This window comes from Cavia porcellus, unplaced genomic scaffold (assembly GCF_034190915.1).
Source record: "Cavia porcellus strain 051 isolate PalLab524CR breed Dunkin Hartley unplaced genomic scaffold, mCavPor4.1 scaffold_5, whole genome shotgun sequence".
Taxonomy (NCBI): domain Eukaryota; kingdom Metazoa; phylum Chordata; class Mammalia; order Rodentia; family Caviidae; genus Cavia; species Cavia porcellus.
This window is the reverse complement of record NW_026947488.1, coordinates 107,496,129-107,519,925: the sequence shown is the minus strand read 5'-3', so window position 1 is coordinate 107,519,925 and position 23,797 is coordinate 107,496,129. Positions and strand designations below refer to the sequence as shown.

General features: G+C 33.8%; 1 protein-coding gene across 1 annotated transcript in view; it reads right to left on the bottom strand.

Moving 5' to 3' along the window:
* Positions 1 to 3,403: 3,403 nt before the first annotated feature.
* The window catches only part of LOC111754929 (uncharacterized), a 72,774-nt gene continuing 52,380 nt past the window's right edge, over positions 3,404 to 23,797 (bottom strand). Inside the window, exons 7-8 of the mRNA XM_063249499.1 lie at positions 5,577 to 5,628; positions 3,404 to 4,834 (exon numbers count right to left, since the gene is read on the bottom strand). Of these exons, the coding sequence (XP_063105569.1) occupies positions 4,728 to 4,834; positions 5,577 to 5,628 (159 nt within the window). The 3' untranslated portion in view covers positions 3,404 to 4,727. The remainder of the gene's footprint in view (positions 4,835 to 5,576; positions 5,629 to 23,797) is intronic.

The following is a 23,797-nucleotide window of genomic DNA, read 5'->3' as shown; positions in this document are numbered from 1 at the left end:
AAAATGAGAAGTTTTTACCGCTCAGAAAATAGTATATTTACTTTTGGCTCCCTAATGCTGCTTATAAAACTAGATATAATTAATTTTGTACTCTGCCACATGTAGGTTTCAAGATAGCCATGAACACTGGAGAAGGCAACAGGGTATCTATAAAACATGTAACAGTACAGATTTGGAGGAACACTTGACACAAGTTGTTGGAGGGGGGAGATATCTGTCCACTTACCTAGTCTTAGTTGCAAAGCAGAGGAGGAAAGATAAGTCCTTCTATTTTAGAAACACCATATTCTAACCATCTCCAGGAATGAAATGTGTGCCAAAGCCTGGAATATGATCAAAGTAATTTAAAAGATACTTTTGCAAAGTCAGCAATGAGAGAACATTTACGATAACCAAGCAAGACAAGTATCACCTGAAAATTCATGGCTATTGTTTTATTTATGTGGCCTTAGTCTTAGCCAGCTTTGGTGCTACAGGCCTCTAATTTTGGCTTTTGAGAGGGTAAAGAGTCAGGAGGATCACCATCCCAGGGCACTTAGTAAGAGCTTTTCTAAAAATTAAATTTGAAATTTGGCTGGGGATATAGTTCAGTGATTCTTGAGATCAATGTCCAATACCACAAAATAAACAAAACAAAACATACAATATTTTAAATCCTTGAGTTTTAGGAAAAATAACTCTCCTGAAGTCTGAGGAGATATTGGACGAACCTATGAGAGAAGTGGTCAAGAATCAAAAAGAGAACAAGGCCCCACAGGTGACATATCAGAGCTCATGTTCACAAACCTCCTCAAGCAGCCATAAAAGTCTACCTGGAGACCTGAGAAAGCACTACTCAGGTTATTAACCAGAAGAAAGCAAGAAAAGGAAAGGTACTAAACTGTGATGACATTATCATGGATCCTTTTCCTCCTTAGGAAAGCCTTAAACTAAAAGCAAAGCAAAAATATTTTAAGGAAATAAAATATTGTACAAATATCTCTCATTGATATAGACAGAAATAAACAAATACTGCTTTACAAAATTTAGGATTTATAAGAGAGTATCATCATGATGTGAGTGAAGCAAGGCTAGTCCAACAATGAGAAATAAATTATTTACTGATTAAAAGACTAAAGATGGTTAATGGCAAATTTGTCATACATGTGGGACAAAGAGGAAAAGATTAAAAAGAATTATAAGTTGGAATTATTTTTTCAAACACCTATTACAATGATGTTTTAATATTCATATTCAAAATCAGAGTTAAAGACCTAGTGAGGCCAATAAGTAAATGAAAAAAAAAATAGGGTAAACATGTCAAACTCCAACCTGTATATGTGAATGCGTGTTAGTTATAGTATCAATTGTGTTTCAATAAAATGATCAAATAATTAAGCGAATAATCAGCAAAAAATAAATGAACTAGAATTAAAAAGCAGAAAATTGATTATGTAAAACTACTTGACAGTTGTACATGGTACTATTTTAATGTAAAATATATCAATAAATAGAAAATTAGAAAAGATGTCACTCTTTGCAAATGAGATGATTATCCAAATAAAATATCAATAAAAATCCAAAACATGTTTACAATCCAGTGATAAGCTGTAAGAAACAAAATCAGTATATAAATTATATATGTGAAATATCCATTATCACAGGAAAACCAGTGGAATTCTTACACATAAATCTAAGAAAATGTCTGTGAGAGACTTGTGTTGAAAATAATAAAACTTCCTCTTCCGTAGTCCTCCTGGTGTTTGTTATCCCTGTGTTCTCTGGGCTTCCTCTTGTGACATTCCAGCTTACTAAACATTTTTCACACTTACAGATAAGAAAATTAAACAGGTTTTCATTGTACTTTCATCCAAGTAGTCCCTGCTGTCCTTCTTATTCTTTAATGATTATGCTGTCGGATTGTGAATCAGCTGTGTATTGAAGTTATAAATGTGACATAAGGCGCTTTTATGAAAGCCATTTTGCATATCTACATCTTCTTCCCTGCATTTTGTTCTGGCTTCTACGCAAAAACCTAATGGGCTGGGAAAGCAATAAGGACCCAAGAAAGATTTGAAAGTTTTATTAAATGACTACTTTTTAAGCCATGCAAGGAAACAATAACTGTCGCAAAAGTCTTCAAAATCTGAGGTATGAAAAAGAGTGGGGTTATTGACCACCAAAAAAAAAAAAAAAAGTGCAAAACAAGACAAGAAAATCTTGCACAGAAAGAGCCTGAGAACGTTCCACAAATCTCCTGCTGCTCCAGGGGAGCAGGAGAAATGAAGAGCGAGGCTTGGCTATGAAATCCTTAGGAAATCTGAGGATGAAATGAGAAGCAATACACACATAAGGCTGAAGACTGGAGCCCATGGTAGGGCCACACATGAAGCGAAATCATGCTCAAAGGACCAAAACAGAAACAGCAAATGGCATCTTTCAGCTGACAACCTACACTCAAAGATGGTTGTTACCCTGCATTCATTAGAGGACCTCACTATGTCAGACTCTGCAAAGGAGTCATTGAAAAGGCTTCATTAATGTTTTATGAAACAAAAGCTGGTCGAAACAGTAGAAGACAGGATTTTCTTGGTGTTGATGATTAGTTTTTTTCTCCAAATGTGATGGGGATTTCTTTGTGAATTAAGCTTAAATATCAAAATTGATAATGCATTTTTTCTGTATATTACTTTTTAGGCTTGTGAAAAGTAGTAAGTGTTTTCACAGTTATACCTTTTTCAAATAACCACAAGTAAGAAATTCCAAATATTTTAAAAGACTTACCAAAGTAGAGGGTCTTTGAGTTTGATCCCCATACTGAAAAAAAAAAGAAAAAGTAGAGGGTAGTATAAGAGAATGTATAACACTGTGATAGAAAAATACCCATTGAAATTTAAGAGGGAAATATAGAAAATCAGAGTGCCTTTGGGGACTAAATTGTATATTAGTGAATCAAGGGAATTTCTATGAATCAAGTAATTAAACAAAGGCTTTAAATTCTGAGTAACTCAACAATTCAGTCACTCTACGTGGAATCAGAACTTACATTTTTTTTTAAAGATGTGTTTGCAATTTCTTTGGGAATCTGAAAGCTGGTCTTTTCAGGCTAATTAAAAAAAAGTCAGAGCTGAAAGATGTGTGTCTCTTTAATTATTAGGAGGAACTGTTCCCGGGGCTTAGGAGGGTATTCCTGATCCACCTTTTTGCCTAGTAATGTTGGAGGGGTCTTCTTGGGAAGCTCCAGAACATTCTCCATGAGTCCAGCCCCAACGCACTGCACCACCTGTGCCGTTGGTACGTTACAGCGGATCCTACACAGCAGCGGCCCTGGTGGGGAGTCAGGAAAAGCTGAGAGGCCGGGTCCACGTGGAGGTTCCCAACTGGTAGGATTTTTCTACTTCTGGAAACATTCTGTTACTGTAGATTTTCCTCAGGGTAGGAATGGCAGCAATGTTTTCCCCTCAAGCTGTAGAGAGACTCTGAGATACTGTTACTAAATGTTAGTAACAAGATATTGTTACTAACACTGTGGTAGTGTATTGTTATCTTCTCTACACTGAGGACACTCTGGTGCAGTTGCTAGACCAAAACAAAGCCAAACTGAAAAAACAACAAAAGAAAATTCTTGTCATCCAGGAAAACACTGAATGTCCAGTTCTGCCAGTGATTAAAATGGTAAGCCTTTTAATTGGTCCCAAGTATAAACATGCTCATTTGGCCAGTCAAATTCCCAATCAGCATTAATAACGCTAAAGTCATTTGCTCATCTACATTTTTAATGGACTTACTCATCTTGGTATTATTTTATTCTTGTCTACATTTTACACCATAATTTTCTCCATATGTGAAGTCAACAGAAAAGTATTCCAGGTTTTGGCTTTTAAAACACCAATAGGCACTCTGTCTATTGTATCCACTTACAAACAAACATCTCTCTGTGCATGTAGCGTTTCAAGAGGAGTGCAGCTGTTCCTTAGTTCAAATGAAGATTTACATCTTAGCCTGATGCTGGTGTAACAAGTGGACTTTAGGATTTGACACAGGTAGTTAACTTTAGTTCAGGGAACACCAAGATGATGAACTCAAATTTTATTAATTTTGGCAGGCCTCATAACAAATATTATCAGTTTGGCCTGGAATCAGATAATGTTAGCAGGCCCAGTAGGGAAGCAAACAGATTACACAGAGAAAAAATGAAGACCAGGTGGGAAGGAGACAGCAGCTGACACAGCTGTGCATTTAAGACCCTCTCTACTGAATTACCTTGGCCTTTATTCTGTTTTGCCTCGTTAGGCTAAACAGCATGATTTTTCCCACCAGCACAGCTGCACCTGAGGAGCCTGCGCAGGAGCATCCTGACTGTCTGCCTGCACTCTCGGGCTTACCTGAGGCTCTCTGTTCATGACTACTAGAAACTGAAAATTTTCATTTCTAATTTCATGATAAAACCCGAGAACGGTATCTGTTAACTTCTTCATCTTCTTTAAGTGGAACTCAGGTCCTTGTTCTTTGACACAAAGTATATTAGATAATTACAAAGGAAAAAATACAGGTTTTCCAGGTAAAGAATCAAGATGATTGTGACATATCCGAGAGCATTTTTCTTTCTGCATGTCTCTTCTACTTCATTTCATTTTTACTGCTTCCTTCATATTGTGCAACTTTCTTTTTGCATGCAAAGGGATCCTTTGCTGTTGCCCGACAGCATGCAGTGCTGTTGCATTTGGCTTGATATCCACCTTTGTCTATCACTGCAGTCTTGTCTTCTGTTTTCTGCTGTTTCTTAGCTGACCTCTCCGCCTGTCCTGTGGGTTACAGATTCTCACTGAACAGCTCACACAAGTATAGATGTTCCCTACAAACAAGAGAATTGTAAGAACAGCAAAAGAATATAATACAGTAATTTCAAAATATATTTTAGTAGCTAAACACACCACTAATATCATCAAGTATTGTTAGTTCTGTCCAGTCAAATGGCTACAATCATTTCCCTCCTAAGTCACATTTCAAATTAAACCTTGTATGTTTCCATGTCTCTGCACTATGTTGTCTTTATGTTTGCCTCTATTTTTCTCTACTTGCTTTAATTATTTGTTATAAAAATACAGAAAAAGTACATTAATTCTTCGTAGTGTTGTAGTTTAATAGGTAGTAAAGAATATGTTCTGGTGTCATTGGTTATCCCCAGAGTACTTCACAATTAGTCTGAAATTTTAGCTAAATTTCATAAAATTCAGACAATTTCCAACTATTTGATAGATACTCTGCTGTGCTCACAAAGGACATTGTCTTTGTTTATAGCTTAAATATTTATTTGGTGAAAAAGTGCCCTATCTCACAGTTATTTATCCTTCAGAAAAGAAAATCCTTTTATCTTCCCTTAGCATGTCTGAGCCCATTCAATGACAACTTGGTTTCCATCTATGAGTATTACAACTTACCTCTTTTCTAAATAGGATATGTATGTAACTTTCCTTCTTGAATGCCATTTTTATGCCTTGACTTCCTTGAATTCTGTATAATTAAATATATTTTTCCATAATTTTATTTTTTACACCCTTATTGCCTGTACTATGAGAAAAGTACATGATACTTACACTCACAAAAAATATGTGTAGCAATTTTGATTATTGATTCAACCTGGTATTCCTAGATGGAGACAAAGTTAGAGAGAATGTAAGGATAAACATTAAAGAATGAATTTTTTAAAACTATTTGCTTTTTCCCTCCTTGGATTTCAGGATGTATTTAGAGGCGGGAATGAAGATTTCATCTACCAGACATCATCCACACATCTCCCAGAAGGCAATAAGTGGAAAAAAAGGGCACACGAATGCTTTGTCTATGACTTCCATTCTACCATGTGATTACAATGTCACCACCAACTGAAAAAAGAATGAGGAGAAGCCAGTAGGAGCCAATACTTACAATAATTTGAACCAGGTATGTCAATCCAGCAAAATTCACTAACAGCAAATGTTCCGTGGGTCTCTCTTGCTCCCCAAAACCTTGCAGTGTGTCGACTAGAGAAATTTAGCAGCTTATACGGATAACTCAGCACTTCTACATCCTACAGTGTAGAGGACATGCCCTTAGGGCTCTAGGATATTGTATTAATTTGAAAAGTTTAGAAGTTTAAGGGACTCAGCAGGGGGTCAGGGTCCTCACTTGGGAAAAGTTCTGAGACTGTGCAAGAGAGGGGCAGAGGGTGTGAGTGTTAGACCAGCAGAAGGTGGAGAGCTTGCATACAATATGAGAGGAAAAGAGGTTTGCTCTCCCCTTTTTGCTGTTGTTGCTTTGTTGTCTTCTGCAGCCTTGAACTGTTGCCCCTCAGTCAGGCCACCTCCCTTGGAACCAGCTGATTATGGACTGAAACAAACTGTCTGCCATATCAGGTGGTCAGAAAAGGAAGAAGAGCGGCACACTTTTAACCAACTACCAGAGTCTAGGTATCTGTGAACTGCACTTATTTCATCTCTAAAGTCTATGTCTGATGTGCTTGGGAGATGGCAGGTGTTATGTGCCTGAAAATGATCTGAAAAATAGTTATCCTCCTTGGTCTTTCTGCTTGGGTTTCTTGTTATCTACATACAATATTTGTGTAGGGAAGCATTTGCTTACCAAAATTATTATCCACTTTGTAAGTTTCAGAATAAATGTAAGAATATTTAGTTAAAGTGTTAATATTTATGTAATTTTAAAATTATTATGCACAAAAATGTACATCAATGAAAACATATTACAGTAGGTTAAAGTGCAATAAAACTATGACATCATTTTTGACAATAATAAATTTTTAAGGTGATAATGAGGATTAAATCAAAAGCTATTTTCATGCAAGGTACGTGTTTTACCACTAAACAACATCCCTAAGTCAGAAAAAATAATGTTTTAAAAATACTTGTATCTATTAACGTATAATGCTATAATGAAGTACAATGCAAGTATTTATGATGGAATAGAATGTATGATTATTTGAATAGGAAGGTCAGCTAAAAGTACTTCATGTGAAGTATTATGTTTATACTATGTGCTTCATTTTAAACATTTACATTTTTCTTTAGTGAGGACTTAGACTTCACCAGAGAGTATCATTATAATACCATCAAATATGGGTTTCTACTCCTGAAAGTTAAACAAAAACGTTTAATGAAAAAGTAAAGTGTTCAGTAAAATATCAAACCAACAGAAAAAAATTTAAGTTATACTTTGGTGTGCCTGTCTTATCTATCTTCCTTTCAGAGCATTTTGCTACTCTCAAAATTATAAAATTTTACCAACAATATCAATTAGTTCTCACACACCAAAATTTATTTAATTTTTTTCATTTGTCATATGCATAAAAAAATTGATATCTGAAGCAAAAAGACAGTTATATTAAACATCAATCTATATTTAAAGAAATACATATGTGATTTGTTAGAGTCACAGGAAATAAAAATCTCATTATATGTACAATATTACATACTCAGGAAAGAAGTCAGCAGTTCAGATCAAAATTTATGTATGTTTACATTTACTGCAGCATTGTAGATAAAAAAAATCAGTGTAACTACTTACATGTGTTTTTATTTTTCTACCAACATTTCACATCTTCCATAAAAAGTATGACACAATGTATTACATATTCATTATGAATAAGTTGTGATTTGTATTTATCAAGAAATTTGGTTGGTATAAAATTATAATACAGTAGTGCTACAAAAATTAATAGGGAAACAAAGTTTTTGATTTATGTGTCTACCTTTATGACAAAAATGTGAAAATTTGACATAAGGGAAAATTGGAAGCTTCGTACACAGCTGCTGAGACCTCATGAGACCATGAGGGGTTGTAGCTGCTATTGCCATTAGTCTGCAGGACCCAAAGTCTCAAACCGAGAGGCACCAGCAATTCCACATCTAATTAAGTAGACAGAAATGCCAACAAAACTTGGAGGCAAAAATTCATTTCCATGTCAGGTTTTATTGCTCCGTGGTGATGTTTAATTCATTTTCTTATTGTAAATTCCACTGAGGTTTTTCAATAAGAGTGAAATAGGCCATGAAAGTCTTCTGCTATCACTGTGGAGATGTTTATTTTCCTTTTAATGCAAAATCTTCAAGCAACACAACTGTTCACCAATTGTTGAATTAATTTTTAATATATTATATAGGAATATGATGCAATATTGTCATCACTAAAAAAGAATGAAGTTCTAATAGGTTCTATCACATGAATGTACCTTGTAAACATCATGTTAAGCGTAACAAATCAATTATGATAGGGGATCTTTTGTATGTTTCCATTAAATGAAATATACAACAGACAGACTTAACCAGACAAAAAAGTATGCTATTATTTTTCCAGGGTTGTATGTTGGAGCTTGTTGAAGGAATTCCATGAGGAAAAAGATGTCCCTGTTAGTGTGCATTTATCTTTTCTTACTGGTAGGTTATATTTGTAATAAAGTTAGATTTTGATAGTGATTGAAGAATCATGGGAACTTACTAAAATTATTCAATTTTCCTTTTAAAATAGATTGTATATCGATGAAATGTCTAAAAACTAAAAATATTTAATTTCAAAATCATTATAGTATTTTATAATTCTGATTACTTTTATTTATTTATTTAATTTTGGTACTTGGTATCAAACTCATGACCTCAAGCTTGCCAGGCAAGGGCGGTGCCACTGAGCTGTATCCCCATCTGATTAATTCTAAATGATATATAAAGCTCAACAGTGGATAAAATCTCTTTTAAACATGTGGAAGCCATTAACATAAAATACATTGAGTATAATTACCATGAAACTGATAAATATTAAATAAAAATTCTGCCTCATTCTGCACAATCCAACATTTAATGCCTGAGAATTCTACATACTGAATTTTACTGAAGTTATAACAACTATAATTACTTCATAATAAAAATTCATCTAGCAGTTATGTCTGAAGATATTTTTTATACAATAATATACAGCTAAATCTGTTTATTAAAAAGTCACTGTTTCTTGAAAACATCACAGTTACCCTTACCTAACATTATCCACAGATGTAGTAAGGCTCTGTATTGTTTTGATTATCAAGCTACTATTAACTTATGCATAACTAGCGATACCCATATGGAAAAAATGCAGTTTGAGAAATCCTGCTGTGATAATTGAGACATGTTCTGTATTGATCCAGGAAGTACTTGGCTTATAATTTAACATTTTCCAGTTTGATATAACAAAATAAGCATTCACTAAACTGTTCACCTACACAGGGAACCATGATCTTTCAATTACACTGAAGTTTATTGAGGCCATAAATAGTAGTGATTTGTAAGGTCAAGAGGCTCAAACTTCTAACTCTGTGTTGGAGATCTAGTCACAGATTTTGTGGATGAAAATATAAAGGAAAGTAAAGATGTAAAAATTATAATTTATATTTTATGATTTGAAATTGTCTGGAATTTAAATCAACTATTTTTCATAGTATCCTCTTAATGTTTATTAGCTGTAAAAACTGCTTTTCATTCTAGTGAAGTTTCAAAATAACAGGACAGTATACTTTTTTGATTTCTAACATAGGAGAACCCATGTATTTCATTCATTTTCATGCAAAGTACTACTTTTATAACTGATATTGTTTATTTTTAATGCACAGCGGTATTATATTTGGTAGTATTTTTACTTAATTAGCAAAATATCATTGTTAATTTTACTACTTCATTATCAAAAGACTATGATATTAATATTATAAGTAAACACATATACAATCAAACATAAATCAGGAAAAGTTAGTAATAAATGATCCTTAAAGAATCAAATGAATATTGTATTAGTTACTTTTCTTATTGCTGAAACAAAATGCCTGACACCCAAAGTTCAAAGAAGAAAGGTCTATTTGGCTCATGGTTTGTAGAGGCTTCAGTTCATAGTTGGCTGGTTCCAAGGCAGGGTAGCATGGCAGAGGGGCAACTCACAGAAGGAAAACGTCATGGTGGGCAGAAGACATCAAACAGTGAAGTAAATGAGAAGCAGCTCACAACAACTACCCTCTTTCTATCTGCTATATCTTATTCAGGCTACCCACCCTTAGCATTCACACCCAAGGTGAGGCATCCTTCATCCTAGCATGGCTCCATGAATCAATCCCAACATCACATCCTTGATGCCAGCAGCACACGTCTTAGATTCATCTGTGTCCCAAAAGCTTAACCTATGACTGCATGAGGATGTGACGTGATGTCTAGGTACGAGCCACAACAAATGTCTGGGAAATTAACACATCAAACAGAAAATAAGCAATAGAATTATAAATGAATTTTAGACTTCTTGACTTTTTGTCTTTTAAGTTATAAAATTTATTAAGTATATATTTAAGAGGCCTCACCACAAACCATATGTACTATCCACCACATGCTTCAATGATTAAATGGTGCTTCAAGTTCAAATACGAAGTTGTTTGTATTATGTTATCAATAATATTAAAAAAGATAAAATACTTTTATTTTTTGTTAAAAATGAGATGCAGACAGACATGAAATGCATAGTATAAAGTTTTCCTTTGGATGTTACATGAAAAATTTAAGAATTTTCTAAATTATTTCTTTTTTTTCTAAGTTATTTCTTAAGGAGTAAATATATCACCTTATCGGTATAAGACTGGATGATATATGAGGATGACTTACCTAACTACATGTTGCTTGATCTTTACAATTTTATTTGTCTCACAAAATCTTTTATTACTGACTCTGAGTTCAATGGCTTTAAATATATATAACAGTCTGAGATTTCTTAAATGCTATCACTGCTTTTATAGGCCATATTCAATTACTTGATACCTTATACTCTCAATCCAGCTTTGTAAATGTCTAGAAAACATTAAAGTTATCATTTCAGTCAAACTATTAGGTTGTATGAAATTTTCTTGAATAGAAGATAAATATTTGATTTAGACTTACTGTCTGTATATTTCTTCACAAACTGCAGAAAGGTTTGGACAGCAGACTTGAGAGGAAGCATAAAAATAATAAATAAAGAACAAATTTTGGCCTTACAATTGATATATTTTGGATTATTTCCAAGGAAATTTTATTTGGACAAAAGTTTTCAGGAGACAGAAGGTCATTAAAATTGCTGAGTTAAAAAAATTACCAATGCAGGAAATTTTATGAAAACGTATCTTTTGTCAGTATATTCACATTATTTAATAAATGAAAACAAATAAAAACTTTACAAAAAGAGTAAAACAACCAGAACTAAGCTCTACTGCTTATTTTTTCTACAGGAAATCCACCTTCTATAACATTGCTCTGGTTCTTATAAATAAAAATAAAATATTATTGTATAAAGGACCTTTGTAATTCATCATGAAAGAATACTTAAAGTAGGAAGTTGACATTAAAAATAAACTATTCTAAACAGTTTTACCCATTGCTTCTTTGGGAATTACATGACATAGCATCGAGCAATAGCTTATCAAAATTGTTTTACCCGCACTAGCAGAAAACTATGTATACTGAAACATTTTTTCTCTTGTGCCCAAAAACTTCACAAGTTCAAATTTTCTATAGTTGTACAGGAACTTAATTCAAACAATTTTTGATAATTATGTATAATAGTGTTCACTTAAATTTGCTTACATAAATGTTCAGTGAAATTAAAAAAGATTTTAAAAGGCAGCAGTCATTGAACAGCTTCCTTATAAATAATTGTGAATAATATCATCTTTATGGAAGAGATCTCACTGTTCGATACTGATGCTACAAATGTTACATGAATTATATTATAGACTTTGAGTTGAAAATTATGAAGTGTAACCATCTTTATTTCCTTAATTTGTTTTCATACTTCTTAAAATAGTTTTAACCCAATGCATTTTATCATAAAATTGATATCATTATTAAAGGGAGTGTCACTAATAAGAAAATGAAAGGGGAATCAGCAGATGAGAAACAGATGTATCAAATCACAGATAGGATAAAATACATATTGAGAATATATACTGACTTGTATCTCGAATATATACAAAGACTTCAAAAGCCAGCATACAACCCCATACATAAATTCAGAAACTATCTGATCATATATTTCACCAAAATAAGAATAATGAATTCTTATCATAACATAAGTGGATGTCAAATTAACTATGATTCCTAAATAAAGACAGGCAAAAATAGTTTTATGTAAACATTTAGATTGATCTATTGGAAATATAATTTAATTTGTTATGGCTGAAATTGCCTTGATGTTTATTAAAAACAAATTACATAGAGGTTAATGAACATTTTAGCAGAGAATGTATATCATCAATATTTGATTATGATAATGATCTGCCAGCCATATACCTACATGTAAACCAATTAGCTGAAACAAGTAAATGATTTACATTTTTGTTTTATATTGGGTATAGCCCAATAAATGTAAAAATATTTTTAAAATGAGTATGTATATTGCAAGTTCTATCTTTGTGGGAATTTTCAGGATTTAAAATATATGTTTTGGAAATGTTGATTGAAATAAGGTCAAAAATTATTTTAAGTGTGCTGCTTTTGTGAGTTACCTACCACTCTGAATAGTAAATGTTTAGGCAGATGGTTATTCTTCATAGAAAATATTCCAAACTAATTGTGAAAACTACTTTTATTCATGAAGTAATAAACTTAATATGTAGATATAAACTGAAATAAAATCTAGCTCGTTATTTATGTTTTTATTTCTGACATTAATTTTATTACAGTTCATTAACTGTCACTTAAACCTACCCAGATTAAGATACTGTTTTTCAACAAAACATATATTCAGAAAGCGATAGCAGACTAAATTAGGTAACCACCACAGGCTGATCCAGGAATTCCATCCAAACCATCAAGTACATGGTGCTGTGAGGTTACAGGAAAACCATGGAAAGTGTGAGACAGAATTTGAACAAGGTAGGAATTTAAGTGATTACAAATAGGGAAGAAAGAAGTAAAATTATCCCTATTTACAGATGATTTAATTCTTTAGCAAAAATCTGCATCAGAATTCTTTCAGTGCTTATAAATTAATTCAATGAAGAGGCAGGATATAAAATTAATACATGAAATCAATTGCATCCCTGCATGCTAATAAACAATATGCTAAGAAAAAAATCAAGAAATAATTTCAGTCATGATAGCTTTGAATTACGTACCTTGGAGTTAACCTACCCAGGAAGTTGAAGTCATTTAAACTAAAACTTACAGAACTCTGAAGAACAAAACTGAAGCTGACTTTAGAAAATGGAAAAACTAAACTAAAAGAAAACTGAAATGAATTGTTACATTATTAAAATGAACATATTACCAATAATTGTGTGTAGATTCAGTGCAAACACTATTAAAATACTAACATTGATTTTCGCAGCACTAGATAAAAGATATTAAATTTCATTTGGGAACAGAAAATAATCCTGAATTTAATCTGGGATGGAAAAAACAAAGGACAGCTAAATCTCAAGATAAAAGACCAAGGCTGAAGGCATCACTATGCTGAAATTCAAGCTATACTGCAGAGTCAATACAATGGTAACAAGTATTACATGGAACTAGCATGAGAACAGGAATGGAGACGAGTGGAGTAGGAGAGAAGACAGAGAAATAAACCCAAAGGGCCATAGCTGTTTGATTTTCAACAAAAGTGCTACAACACATGCTAGACAAAAGACGATGTCTGAAAGAAGAATCTACTGATAGAATTTTTAGGGTCTCCTATGTAAGTAGTCGCATCATCTGCAAATACTTTCCTATTCATAGCACACTTACTTCCTGATGTAAACTGCCTGGCCTGGCTAAATTTTAAGCACTATATTGAACAGGTGTGTGGAAAATGCATACACTCTTCTCCTTCCCAATTGTCGATGAAAATTTCATTGTGGGGTTACAATGTATGGCTTTTATCAGTTTGAGGTAAAATATTTCTGCAGCTTCAAGGTTTTTAGTTATTAACATATGTTGTATTTTGGTGAAAGTTTTGTTCTGTGTCACTGAGATGCTCACTTGTATATACATGCATGTGTATACATATCTGAATTATGTATATATTATTTAAAACATATTTTATGTACTTGACCATGTATATATAATACATATATTTATATGTATATAAGTATAAATTCTATATAGCCCAATTAAAAGCACTGATTTTACTTTGTGCTATGACTTTTGCCTTTGTTATTAAAAGTTTGGTGATTGTTATTCAAGAATTTTTACTTTTAACTGCTATTCATAAGAAGATTTTGACATTGGGAAACTTTTTAGGAAATTCAGTAATTATAAGACTTTGGCCATAATATATTAGGAAATTCAGTAATTATAAGACTTTGACCATAATATTTCCAAAACTATATATGTGGGTCAAAAATACAATTTAATTTATAAATTTCAATTCTTATACTCTAAATAGTAACCAAAGTGTACATAGTAACCATAGGTAAAGTTCACATTACACTTCAAAGAAAACCCCTAATTAAACTATCAGTTGGGCCATACTTACTTTGAATACCCTGGAGGAGAATTCTTCCTTATCCCCTCTACCTTCTGGTGGAGTCTGACATCCCTTGGTCCTTGGCAATATACTATATCTCCAGTCTTTGCAAGACATTCTTTTAGTATCCTTGTATCCCATATTCCTACCTTTTCCTTTAAAGACATGTATATTTGGATTGAGGGCACACTTTAAATTCAGGGTGATCTTATTCTGAGATTCTTATTTATGTCTCCAAACACTGTCTTTTTTTCCAAACTGAGATCATATTCACAGGTTCCTTGGATGGAGAGGATATACCTCTCTGGGAGTCACTATTAAAGATGCTACTCATACCAGCTTTTCTGAAAGTAACTACTATGCAGAGTTCCTGAGATATTTTCAAGAAAAATATTTAATTGATTAAAGAAATAGCTTCCTAAAGATTTGTTTCATGTTCTGTCTTCTCATATTCTGTCCCCTCCTCTGTCTCTTTCTCTTCATCCTTTCTCTTACCATTTCTCATTTCTCCAAACACACACATACACACACACACACACACACACACACACACACACACACACACACAATTCCAGTGTATTATTTTATATAGTATATTATGTTATTATTGTATCATTTTAATTCCATTTATTTAGCTGTATGTCACATATATCAGTAACTTTTTAAAAATAACTTTACTAATTTCTCTGGAAATATAATTTACGTGTGCAGGTACAAAACTGGAATAGCAAGAAAATCTTATGCCAAGCTAGAATGATGACAAAAGTTCTGAAATTTGAGTAACATCTAATTTTTAATTAGTTATTTCTTTTTATGTTAACAACAAAATTTAAAGTATAAGCATAGGCATTTATAGCTCCTATTGATATGAGAAGACATTGCAATTAACAAGATTGCAGTTTTAGTAAGATCAAATGGCAGGTAGGACCCAGGTAAGCAGGAGGACCATGCATGCGACTTCATACTCTAATTTCATCAGTTGCAAACGTACTTTCAAGATCACTTCATACACCAAATCGTTCCTAACTTACAAGTCATCCTACAGTCATCCTGGCTTGATCTCTGTTGGGTCAACCCATTACTACTTTATAGATCACCTTTTCTTTGAAAAATGACTTCATCCTATCGTACATCCTCAGATGTACATCCTCTGCCTGCCATTTGGAATAGATGCATTCTCTAAGTTTAAAATGTGCTTTATAAAATTGATGGCTTTCCAAACATAAGTGTTCCTATAAGATACTTTATGCTTGATACTAAGACAAGATGTGATTCCAATAGATAGGAGAATTTCCAACCAATGAAAAGAAGAAATATTAGGGAAGGAAAGTTTCTTTTTTTAACATAGCAAACAACAATATCATTGATACACATTTCTATAGTAACCTTTTTCTTTAAAATTATTTTCTTAATAAAAGTTTTTGGTATGTAATGCAAATGTTTCTTCACAGGTCTTGGCAAATGTCATTTGGATAGAACAAATATCACTTTATTTCATATTTTGAAGGACATTTAGTGACATGGATACAGCAAGCTATTTTTAACTGTTCACTATTAAAATTTTAACTAAAAGAGTATAGTTCAAACTTAAAATAAGACCTATAGCTACTTACAAGACTACACGCTTTGAAAAGTTTAGAAGATCGGATGATTTTTATTTTAGACACTAAGCTATTAAAATAATAGTAGCATATGTGATTTGGGTAGAGAGTGCACACAAGAGAGATAGAGACAGAAAGACAGAGACAAATAAATTTCTTCTTTACTATAAATAATACTTCAAGATATATGTCAGTCATTTCAATTTTCTAGAAATATTATGATATATTGCACATTACATTTAACCTCAGCCTTTCGGATATAATTCATCAAATGATGACAAAGTCTCAGTTTTGTTTTGTTTTGTTTTGTTTTGTTTGGTGAAACAGAGTATGTAGCCCAGAACTTGTTACATAGTCCAGTGGTGTCACTGTGGCTTATTTCAATTATCTTGCCTCAGCCTCCTCAGTGCTGGTGTTAGAGGAATGTACCATTATGCCCATCTCAGTCTCACATGTGAAATAAAAATATTATTACTGTATCAGAAAACTACTCAATTTTTTTCCTAAATGGCTCCTTTACTTCATTTTATCAAGATATTTTACTGAGATTGATATTATTGAAAGATAGTTACACACCAAATAAAATTATCAGAATAATTTTAAATTTAAATACATATTAAGTTACTGTGATCATTAATCATGATATATGGACTTGAATGGATTATCAGCTCCACATAAAAATGTAAACATTATGTGCTGCAACTATATACTAATAAAAATAAACATCTAGGGATTTGTAAAACAGTTTTTGTAGTGTCCGTGGATGTTTGATGTAAAGGACAGCAAGCTGGGGGGAGCAGATCCACCTTGGATGTGATTGGCATCAACCAATAGGATTGTAGCTTGAAGAGAATAAAAAGGGAAAGAAAAAGGAATTGGTCCCATTTTGGAAAACATACTGACTTTGTCTTAACTTTGGATATGATCTGTAGTGTCTTCACCTCTCAATGTAAATTCACACCTGTGACTCTAGACTGAACTTCCAGGGCTCTAGGTTTGGGATGGTGCTGTGTTATTAATATTTCTTTTTCTGGCACTTTCATCCTCTTGGACTTCAGAGATATCGGACCTTCCAGCTCTCCATGGTACAGATGGTCATTGTGAATTTTCTGCTTCTGATCTTTCAAGCCTACTTGATAAATCTCTATTCTGTTCCTCTAGAGAACTTTAACTAATACACTTAAATATTATTATTGTAAAGAAATGTAACAAAATAGGATTTGGTAAATTAGTTTAGTAAATTGAATCAAATCAAGGTATACACATGCGAAGGTTGTTAGAATGTCACATTCTTAATTATTCAGAAATTAATTATTAATCTTCAGCTAAAGTAAATTGAATTGCAAAATGTAAAGAATACTTTCCTTGACCAAATAATTGTACTGATGTTTTATACAGTCCATTCAAAAATAAACTTCCTAACCTTGGCATGTATGAAAGCAAGTGCATATATAAGTTATATAGCAATGATTCAGTTAATAAGGTAGAGACTGTAAAATCTGAAAATAATGCTGTGCTTATTCAATAGATATTGGCATGAAATAGCACACTACACTAAAATATAATGTACTCCTTTAAAGTCACAGTTCAGAGTTCGATGCCTCGGGCCTTCTCTGAGTTTTCCTTAAAGTTTAACTAACTTCTGCCACTTTGTGGTGAAACCACACGTATCTACTTTAAGTGGATGTTCTCAGTTTTGTTCTTAGAGTCCTAAGGTCCTTAAGATGATAGGAAAATGCAACCTGAACTTTTTAAGCTTTTATAAGTATAGTTATTTTGTTGAGTTACATAACTGTGGGAGACAGGGTATTTAGGGCTTAAACTATAAAAACAGGCTTTTATAGGCATTTTTCTGACCATAATTGGAATTCGCTGTTTTACACAACTTGCTGGTGCTCTAGGAGTGTAACCGAAGCAAACTTTGGTGGAACAACCTCTTCTACATGTTTGTAATCGACATAATGATAACATTTTTTTCCCCATAAGAAGCGGAATGAAGTCACAGACAGCTTCATAACCTTTTTTTTTTCTCAGAAACCTTAAGGAAATAAAGACAACATACAGAGCATAAGCTATATACTTACATACAGATAAGAAGAAAATTGATGGCACATTTATATATAAAAATAAAGCATGCGTACTGCTGAATTATGCCCCAAAATCATTCTTGCTTTGAGAGTGGTGCCAACATACTGTAATCTCAACTACTTAACAGCCTAAATCAGGAGGGTTTCAAGTTCCAGGGCAATCTGGATTGGTCTCAAAATTAAACAAATTAAGAGCATTTGATACTCTGCTGTATGGTCCTATCTCTGCTAGTATAAAAAAGAAAGGAAAGGGCTAGGGATTTAGCTTAGTGGCATAGCGAGAAAAAAAATAGCTTTTATACAGGGGATCAAACTCGAGACCTGGTGCCTACCAGGCAGGCACTTATGCTGCTGAGCTAAATCTCCAGCCCCCTGATTTATATCTTTGGTAAATTTGTCAGTCATGCTTTGTTGATTTTGGTCAGATCTTATTTGATTCTTCTTTAAACACACTGGCCAGTTTGTCAGTTCCACTCCCATTTTAGGAGCTTACAAAGTTTCTTTGCTTCCATTTTAACCATTTGTGCAGATTAGCTATTTGGTGGTTTTTTTTTTTTTTTTTTTTTTTTCCTCTCCAGGAGTCTCCCTTGTGTCACCTTGGAAAAATTGAGAGTCAGTAAGTTTGTGATCTCAGAAATTCATATGGTTACAATCTACTCATGAGTATGGGCATACTGGGAAGTGGAATCTTTGGAGGTTATACGTTAATGTGAAGTTATAAAAGTGGTGCCAAAGAGTGAGAGTGCTGTCCTCGTAGGAAAAGGAGGAGCGATCATAGCTCCTTCCTCCCCCATGTAAAGACACAGAAAGAAAGTTCTGTAAGCCAGGGTGAAGCCTCACCAGAATCAATCAGTATTTTGCCCCCAGAATCCCCAATATAGGGACAGCAAGAAACTGTCTCTTGTTTATATACCTTGCCTAAAAAATATTTGATATGATAGTCCAAACAGATTAAAATACTTCATATAAATTTCAAAGGAAATTGTGGAGAAAAAAATAAAGGGAAAGAGAGTATAGAAAGAACAATATGCCTGCTGGGCTTGTTGGTATAGACCTGTAATCCTAGCACTCAGGAGGCTTTGGCAGGAGAGTGTCTGGGAACTTGAGGCCAGTCAGTGCTACAAAGTGAGTTCAAGGACAGCCTGAACTGCATAGTGGGATCCTGTCTCATATAAACAATCCAACAAAAATCAAAAACAAACTGCATTCTTTTTATACTTAAAATTGAAGAATAAAAATCAAACTAATTTATATTAATCTTTGAGAAGAAAGGATAGGCAGCCAGACATATCCAGTTCTTTCATTTTGCTTAGAGGCATTAACTTTTAAATATGATCCAACCTGGAAAGAGAAGTGAATCTGCAAAGATGGTAACAGATGAAACACAGTATGTTTTGGGAGAATTTAAATGAGGGAAAAATATTGTGACATAAATAGTGCACCTGAAAAACAAAGTCTAACATGACTTTTATAAAGCAGGTGTTAAAGACTTGTGTGGTATAGAATGACAACTGGAAATTTTATGGTAAAGTTGGTGTACATTATCATTTAAGGTAAGTAAAATGCAATCATTAATAATTTTATTTTACACACAGGTATGATCACAATGTAACAGCTTGGTCAGAAGCATGGATGTGCTATTTAACTAGTTAGTTTTCATGACTAAAATTTTCTCTATAAGAAATATTTCAGCCCTTCCCAAATTATCCTTTCCAGATTACTAAAAATTCTTTTTCTTAGGGACAACACAATGGCACTGTCAGATATTTTATCATGGCCACTTATTCCTGTTTCCAATGTAGGTTTTCTATATTTTTAACTCTGGCTTGAGAGAGTTATTCCACACAAAAAAAGTCTTCAGACTCACTTTCCTTTTAGTTTACAACCTAAGAATTCAAATTTTCAGGAGGGATATGTGGTTCAAGCTAGAGACTTGCCTTGAGGATATTTTTTCTCCATTAAAGTAAGAAAAATTATAAAACTTCTTTCATGGTTTCTGCTTTAGGCCTGAGGTTCTTTTTGATCCTGGGAAGAATATATGATAATTTTCATAGTTGCTTCAAATTTTGACACTCCCATTTTACACATAAAGGAACTGAATTGAAAATGAATAAATTATTTAAATATACACTGGTTTTTAATTATAAATGTTTTGTTGAAAGTTACATAAAAAGTCACTAAATTTATTCTTATCATTGAGATAAAAGGGTATCTGTCAGAGGTTGAAGATTATATAAAGGTTCCAAGATAATTATGTTCAAAACATTTGCCATGTATTGAAAAAGTTTATTTAATATACTTAATTAATGAATATGTTTAATATGCTTAATTAATATGTTTAATTCACATTAGTGAATTATTTATATGAAGTATTTTTTTTCTTTTGAGAATCAATATTTTACAATCACTCCATATCAAGTGAGTATTCTTCCAAACCACAGCTAATAAAATTATATTTCCCAATTACATAAAAGGTTCAAAGTCTATATCTTAATTTGCTTATCTTGCTTTAGTATTTTACATTTAAATACCGTTATATTTTCCTCAAAATACCATGTTTCTTTCATGAACCCTGTATATCATAGGCAAAAACTTTTGTTTGCAGAAATTTGGATGAATAATTATGATCTGATTAAAATGTAAAGTCTTCAGAGATTCTGTTAATCACACTCCTGTTAATTTTCTGTTTGTGCAAGTGAGTGAAATGTCTTTCATCATCCTATAACTGGGTAGCAATGCATTTTCCCTGTGTGTAAAATGTACAAATTTAGAAGACAGGTCACATTTAGTGCCACATCATGGTCACCAAAATAATTACTTGGCAGTTTCCCTTTAGGATTCTTCTGTATAAAATTGCATAGATTCCCCGAGCCCAGCCGCGCCTAGCCATCAGCGTGCAGAGGAGGAGTTGGGTGGATCCGGAGTGCCTGCAGAAGCCCCTTCCTTTGTCTGGAGGACTGAATACTTCTGCAAGCAGGGAGGGATCGCAGGTTCCTGAGGCACCTCGGCCTGTGGTGAGTGCCCAGCACAGTCTACCCAAATCTCAGACTGTTCCGGACCCCCCAGGCTTCTGGGTGCAGTGAAGTGGAGCAGTGGGTTAGAGGCAACTACAGCCGCCTCCCCATCCCGGCTACACCTGGAGGTCTGCGGAGCTCACGATGGGTGGGCGGGCCTACACTATCCCCCGAGCTCAGCCACGCCTAGCCATTGGCGTGCAGAGGAGGAGCTGGGCGGATCCGGAGTGCCTGCAGAAGCCCCTTCCTTTGTCTGGAGGACTGTGGATATCTCTGCAAGCAGGGAGGGATCACAGGCTCCTGAGGCACTGCGGCCTGTGGTGAGTACCCTAATCCGGCTGTGATTGAAGAGCTGTGGATCTCCCAAGGGGCAGGTGGGCGCACAGTGTCCCTGAGGCCCAGCTTGTCTGGAACTGCAGAGTTCTGAAAAAGCAGAGGAGGGCCATTGGTTCTGCAGGCCCAATGGCTTGGGGTAGACTGGTGCCAGAGTCTCAGTAGCTGCAAACATACAAGGGGATTTTCAACAGATCCTGAGGAAGCTTTCAAATAACACTTGAAACACGGAAATATAGGAAAATGACAAAACGAAAGACCAAATTACAACCTCAAACCTCCAGCCCATCTCAGGAAACCCTAGGAGGAATGTATTTAGAAGAAAATATATCCCATCCTCCTCATATATCAGATACAATAGCTACTGAAGTTGACAAGCAACTCCAGGAAGCCTTAAAGAAATTCAAACTTGAAATAATATCCCAGATAAAAGAAGAAATGATTAAAGAAATGAAAGAGATTCTAAATATATCTAAAGAAAACACAGATAAAAAATTGGAGGAACTAAACAAAAAGATAGAATCCCTAGATGAGCAATATAAGAAACAAACAGAATACATAATGCAGATGCACAGAGATATACAAGAAATAAAAAACTCCACTGAAAGTTGTAAAAACCGCCTTAATAAAAGTGAAGATAGAATTTCAGACCTTGAAGACAGGATCGCAGCTACTGAACAGGAAAGGAAAGATCTTTCAAAAATAACAAGGAATCAGGAAACAACAATTCAACAACTGCAAGATGATGCAAAGAAGAATAACATAAGAATGATAGGGATTAATGAAAAAGAAGGAGACAACATAAAGGATATCAAGAGGATATTCAGAGAAGTAATAGCTGAAAATTTCCCAAGTATGAGATCAGAAACTGACATCAGGATCAGTGAAGCATATAGAACACCAAATAGTCATAACCAAAATAAAACTACACCCAGACATATAATAATCACCATCTCAGAAATCCAACACAAGAATAGATTATTAAAAGCAGTCAGAGAGAAAAGACAGATCACTTATAAAGGAAAACCTATCAGAATCACAGCAGACTTCTCATCACAAACAATAAAGTCAAGAAGAGCATGGAGTGAAGTATTCCAGATTCTAAAGCAAAATGATTTCCAACCTAGACTGATATATCCTGCAAAACTATCATTTAAAATACATGGTGAAATACGATACTTCCATGACAAAGAACAGCTGAAGAACTTCATGAACACCAAACCAACCCTGCAAAAAATATTGAAAGACAGTTTAGATACACAAAGGAGAAAACCACTAAGCAAAGCAAATAATTAAACAGAACAGAAAGATAAAGATGCAACAGCAGAGAGATAAGATTCCTACAATTAACCAACATTTAACAGTAATAACCATTAATGTAAATGGTCTCAATGCACCAACGAAAAGAAACAGACTAGCAGAATGGATCAAGAAACAAAATCCAACCATCTGCTGTTTACAGGAAACCCATCTAACCCAGAAGGATACTCACAGACTGAAAGTCAAAGGATGCAAAACAATTCTTCATGCAGCAGGAATCAAAAAAAAGGCAGGAGTAGCCATTCTGTTTGCAGACAACGTGAACTTTAAACCAACAATGACCATAAAGGATAAAGAAGGTCACTACATACTCGTAAGGGGAAAACTGCAAGAGGAAGAGATAACTATCTTAAATATATACGCACCAAACTCCAGAGCAACCAGTTATATAAAACAATTATTAACAGAAATGAAAACTCAAATTATCAGTAACACAATTGTAACAGGAGACCTTAATACGCCATTGACACCAAGGGACAGATCAACCAGACAGAAAATGAGCACAGAAATAACAGAACTGAATCATACCTGTGAACAAATGGGTTTGATAGACATATACAGAATGTTCCACCCAACAACATCAGAATACACATTCTTCTCAGCAGTACATGGATCATTTTCTAAAATAGACCATATATTAGCTCACAGAACATATTTAAACAAGTGCAAAAGAGCTGAAATCATCCCTTGCATGTTATCGGATCATAGCGCTCTGAAATTAGAAATTAACGATAAAAGATACTGCAAAAATCCCACAAACACATGGAAACTGAATAACACACTCTTGAGTAATCAGTGGGTCACAGAAGAAATTAAAGAAGAAATCAAACAATACCTAAAAGAAAATGAAAATGCAGATACAACTTACCGGAATCTGTGGGATGCAATGAAAGCCATCCTGAGAGGAAAATTTATTGCACTGAGTTCCCACATCAGGAAAACAGAATGAATACAAATAAATAACTTGATGCTACAACTCAAACAGCTA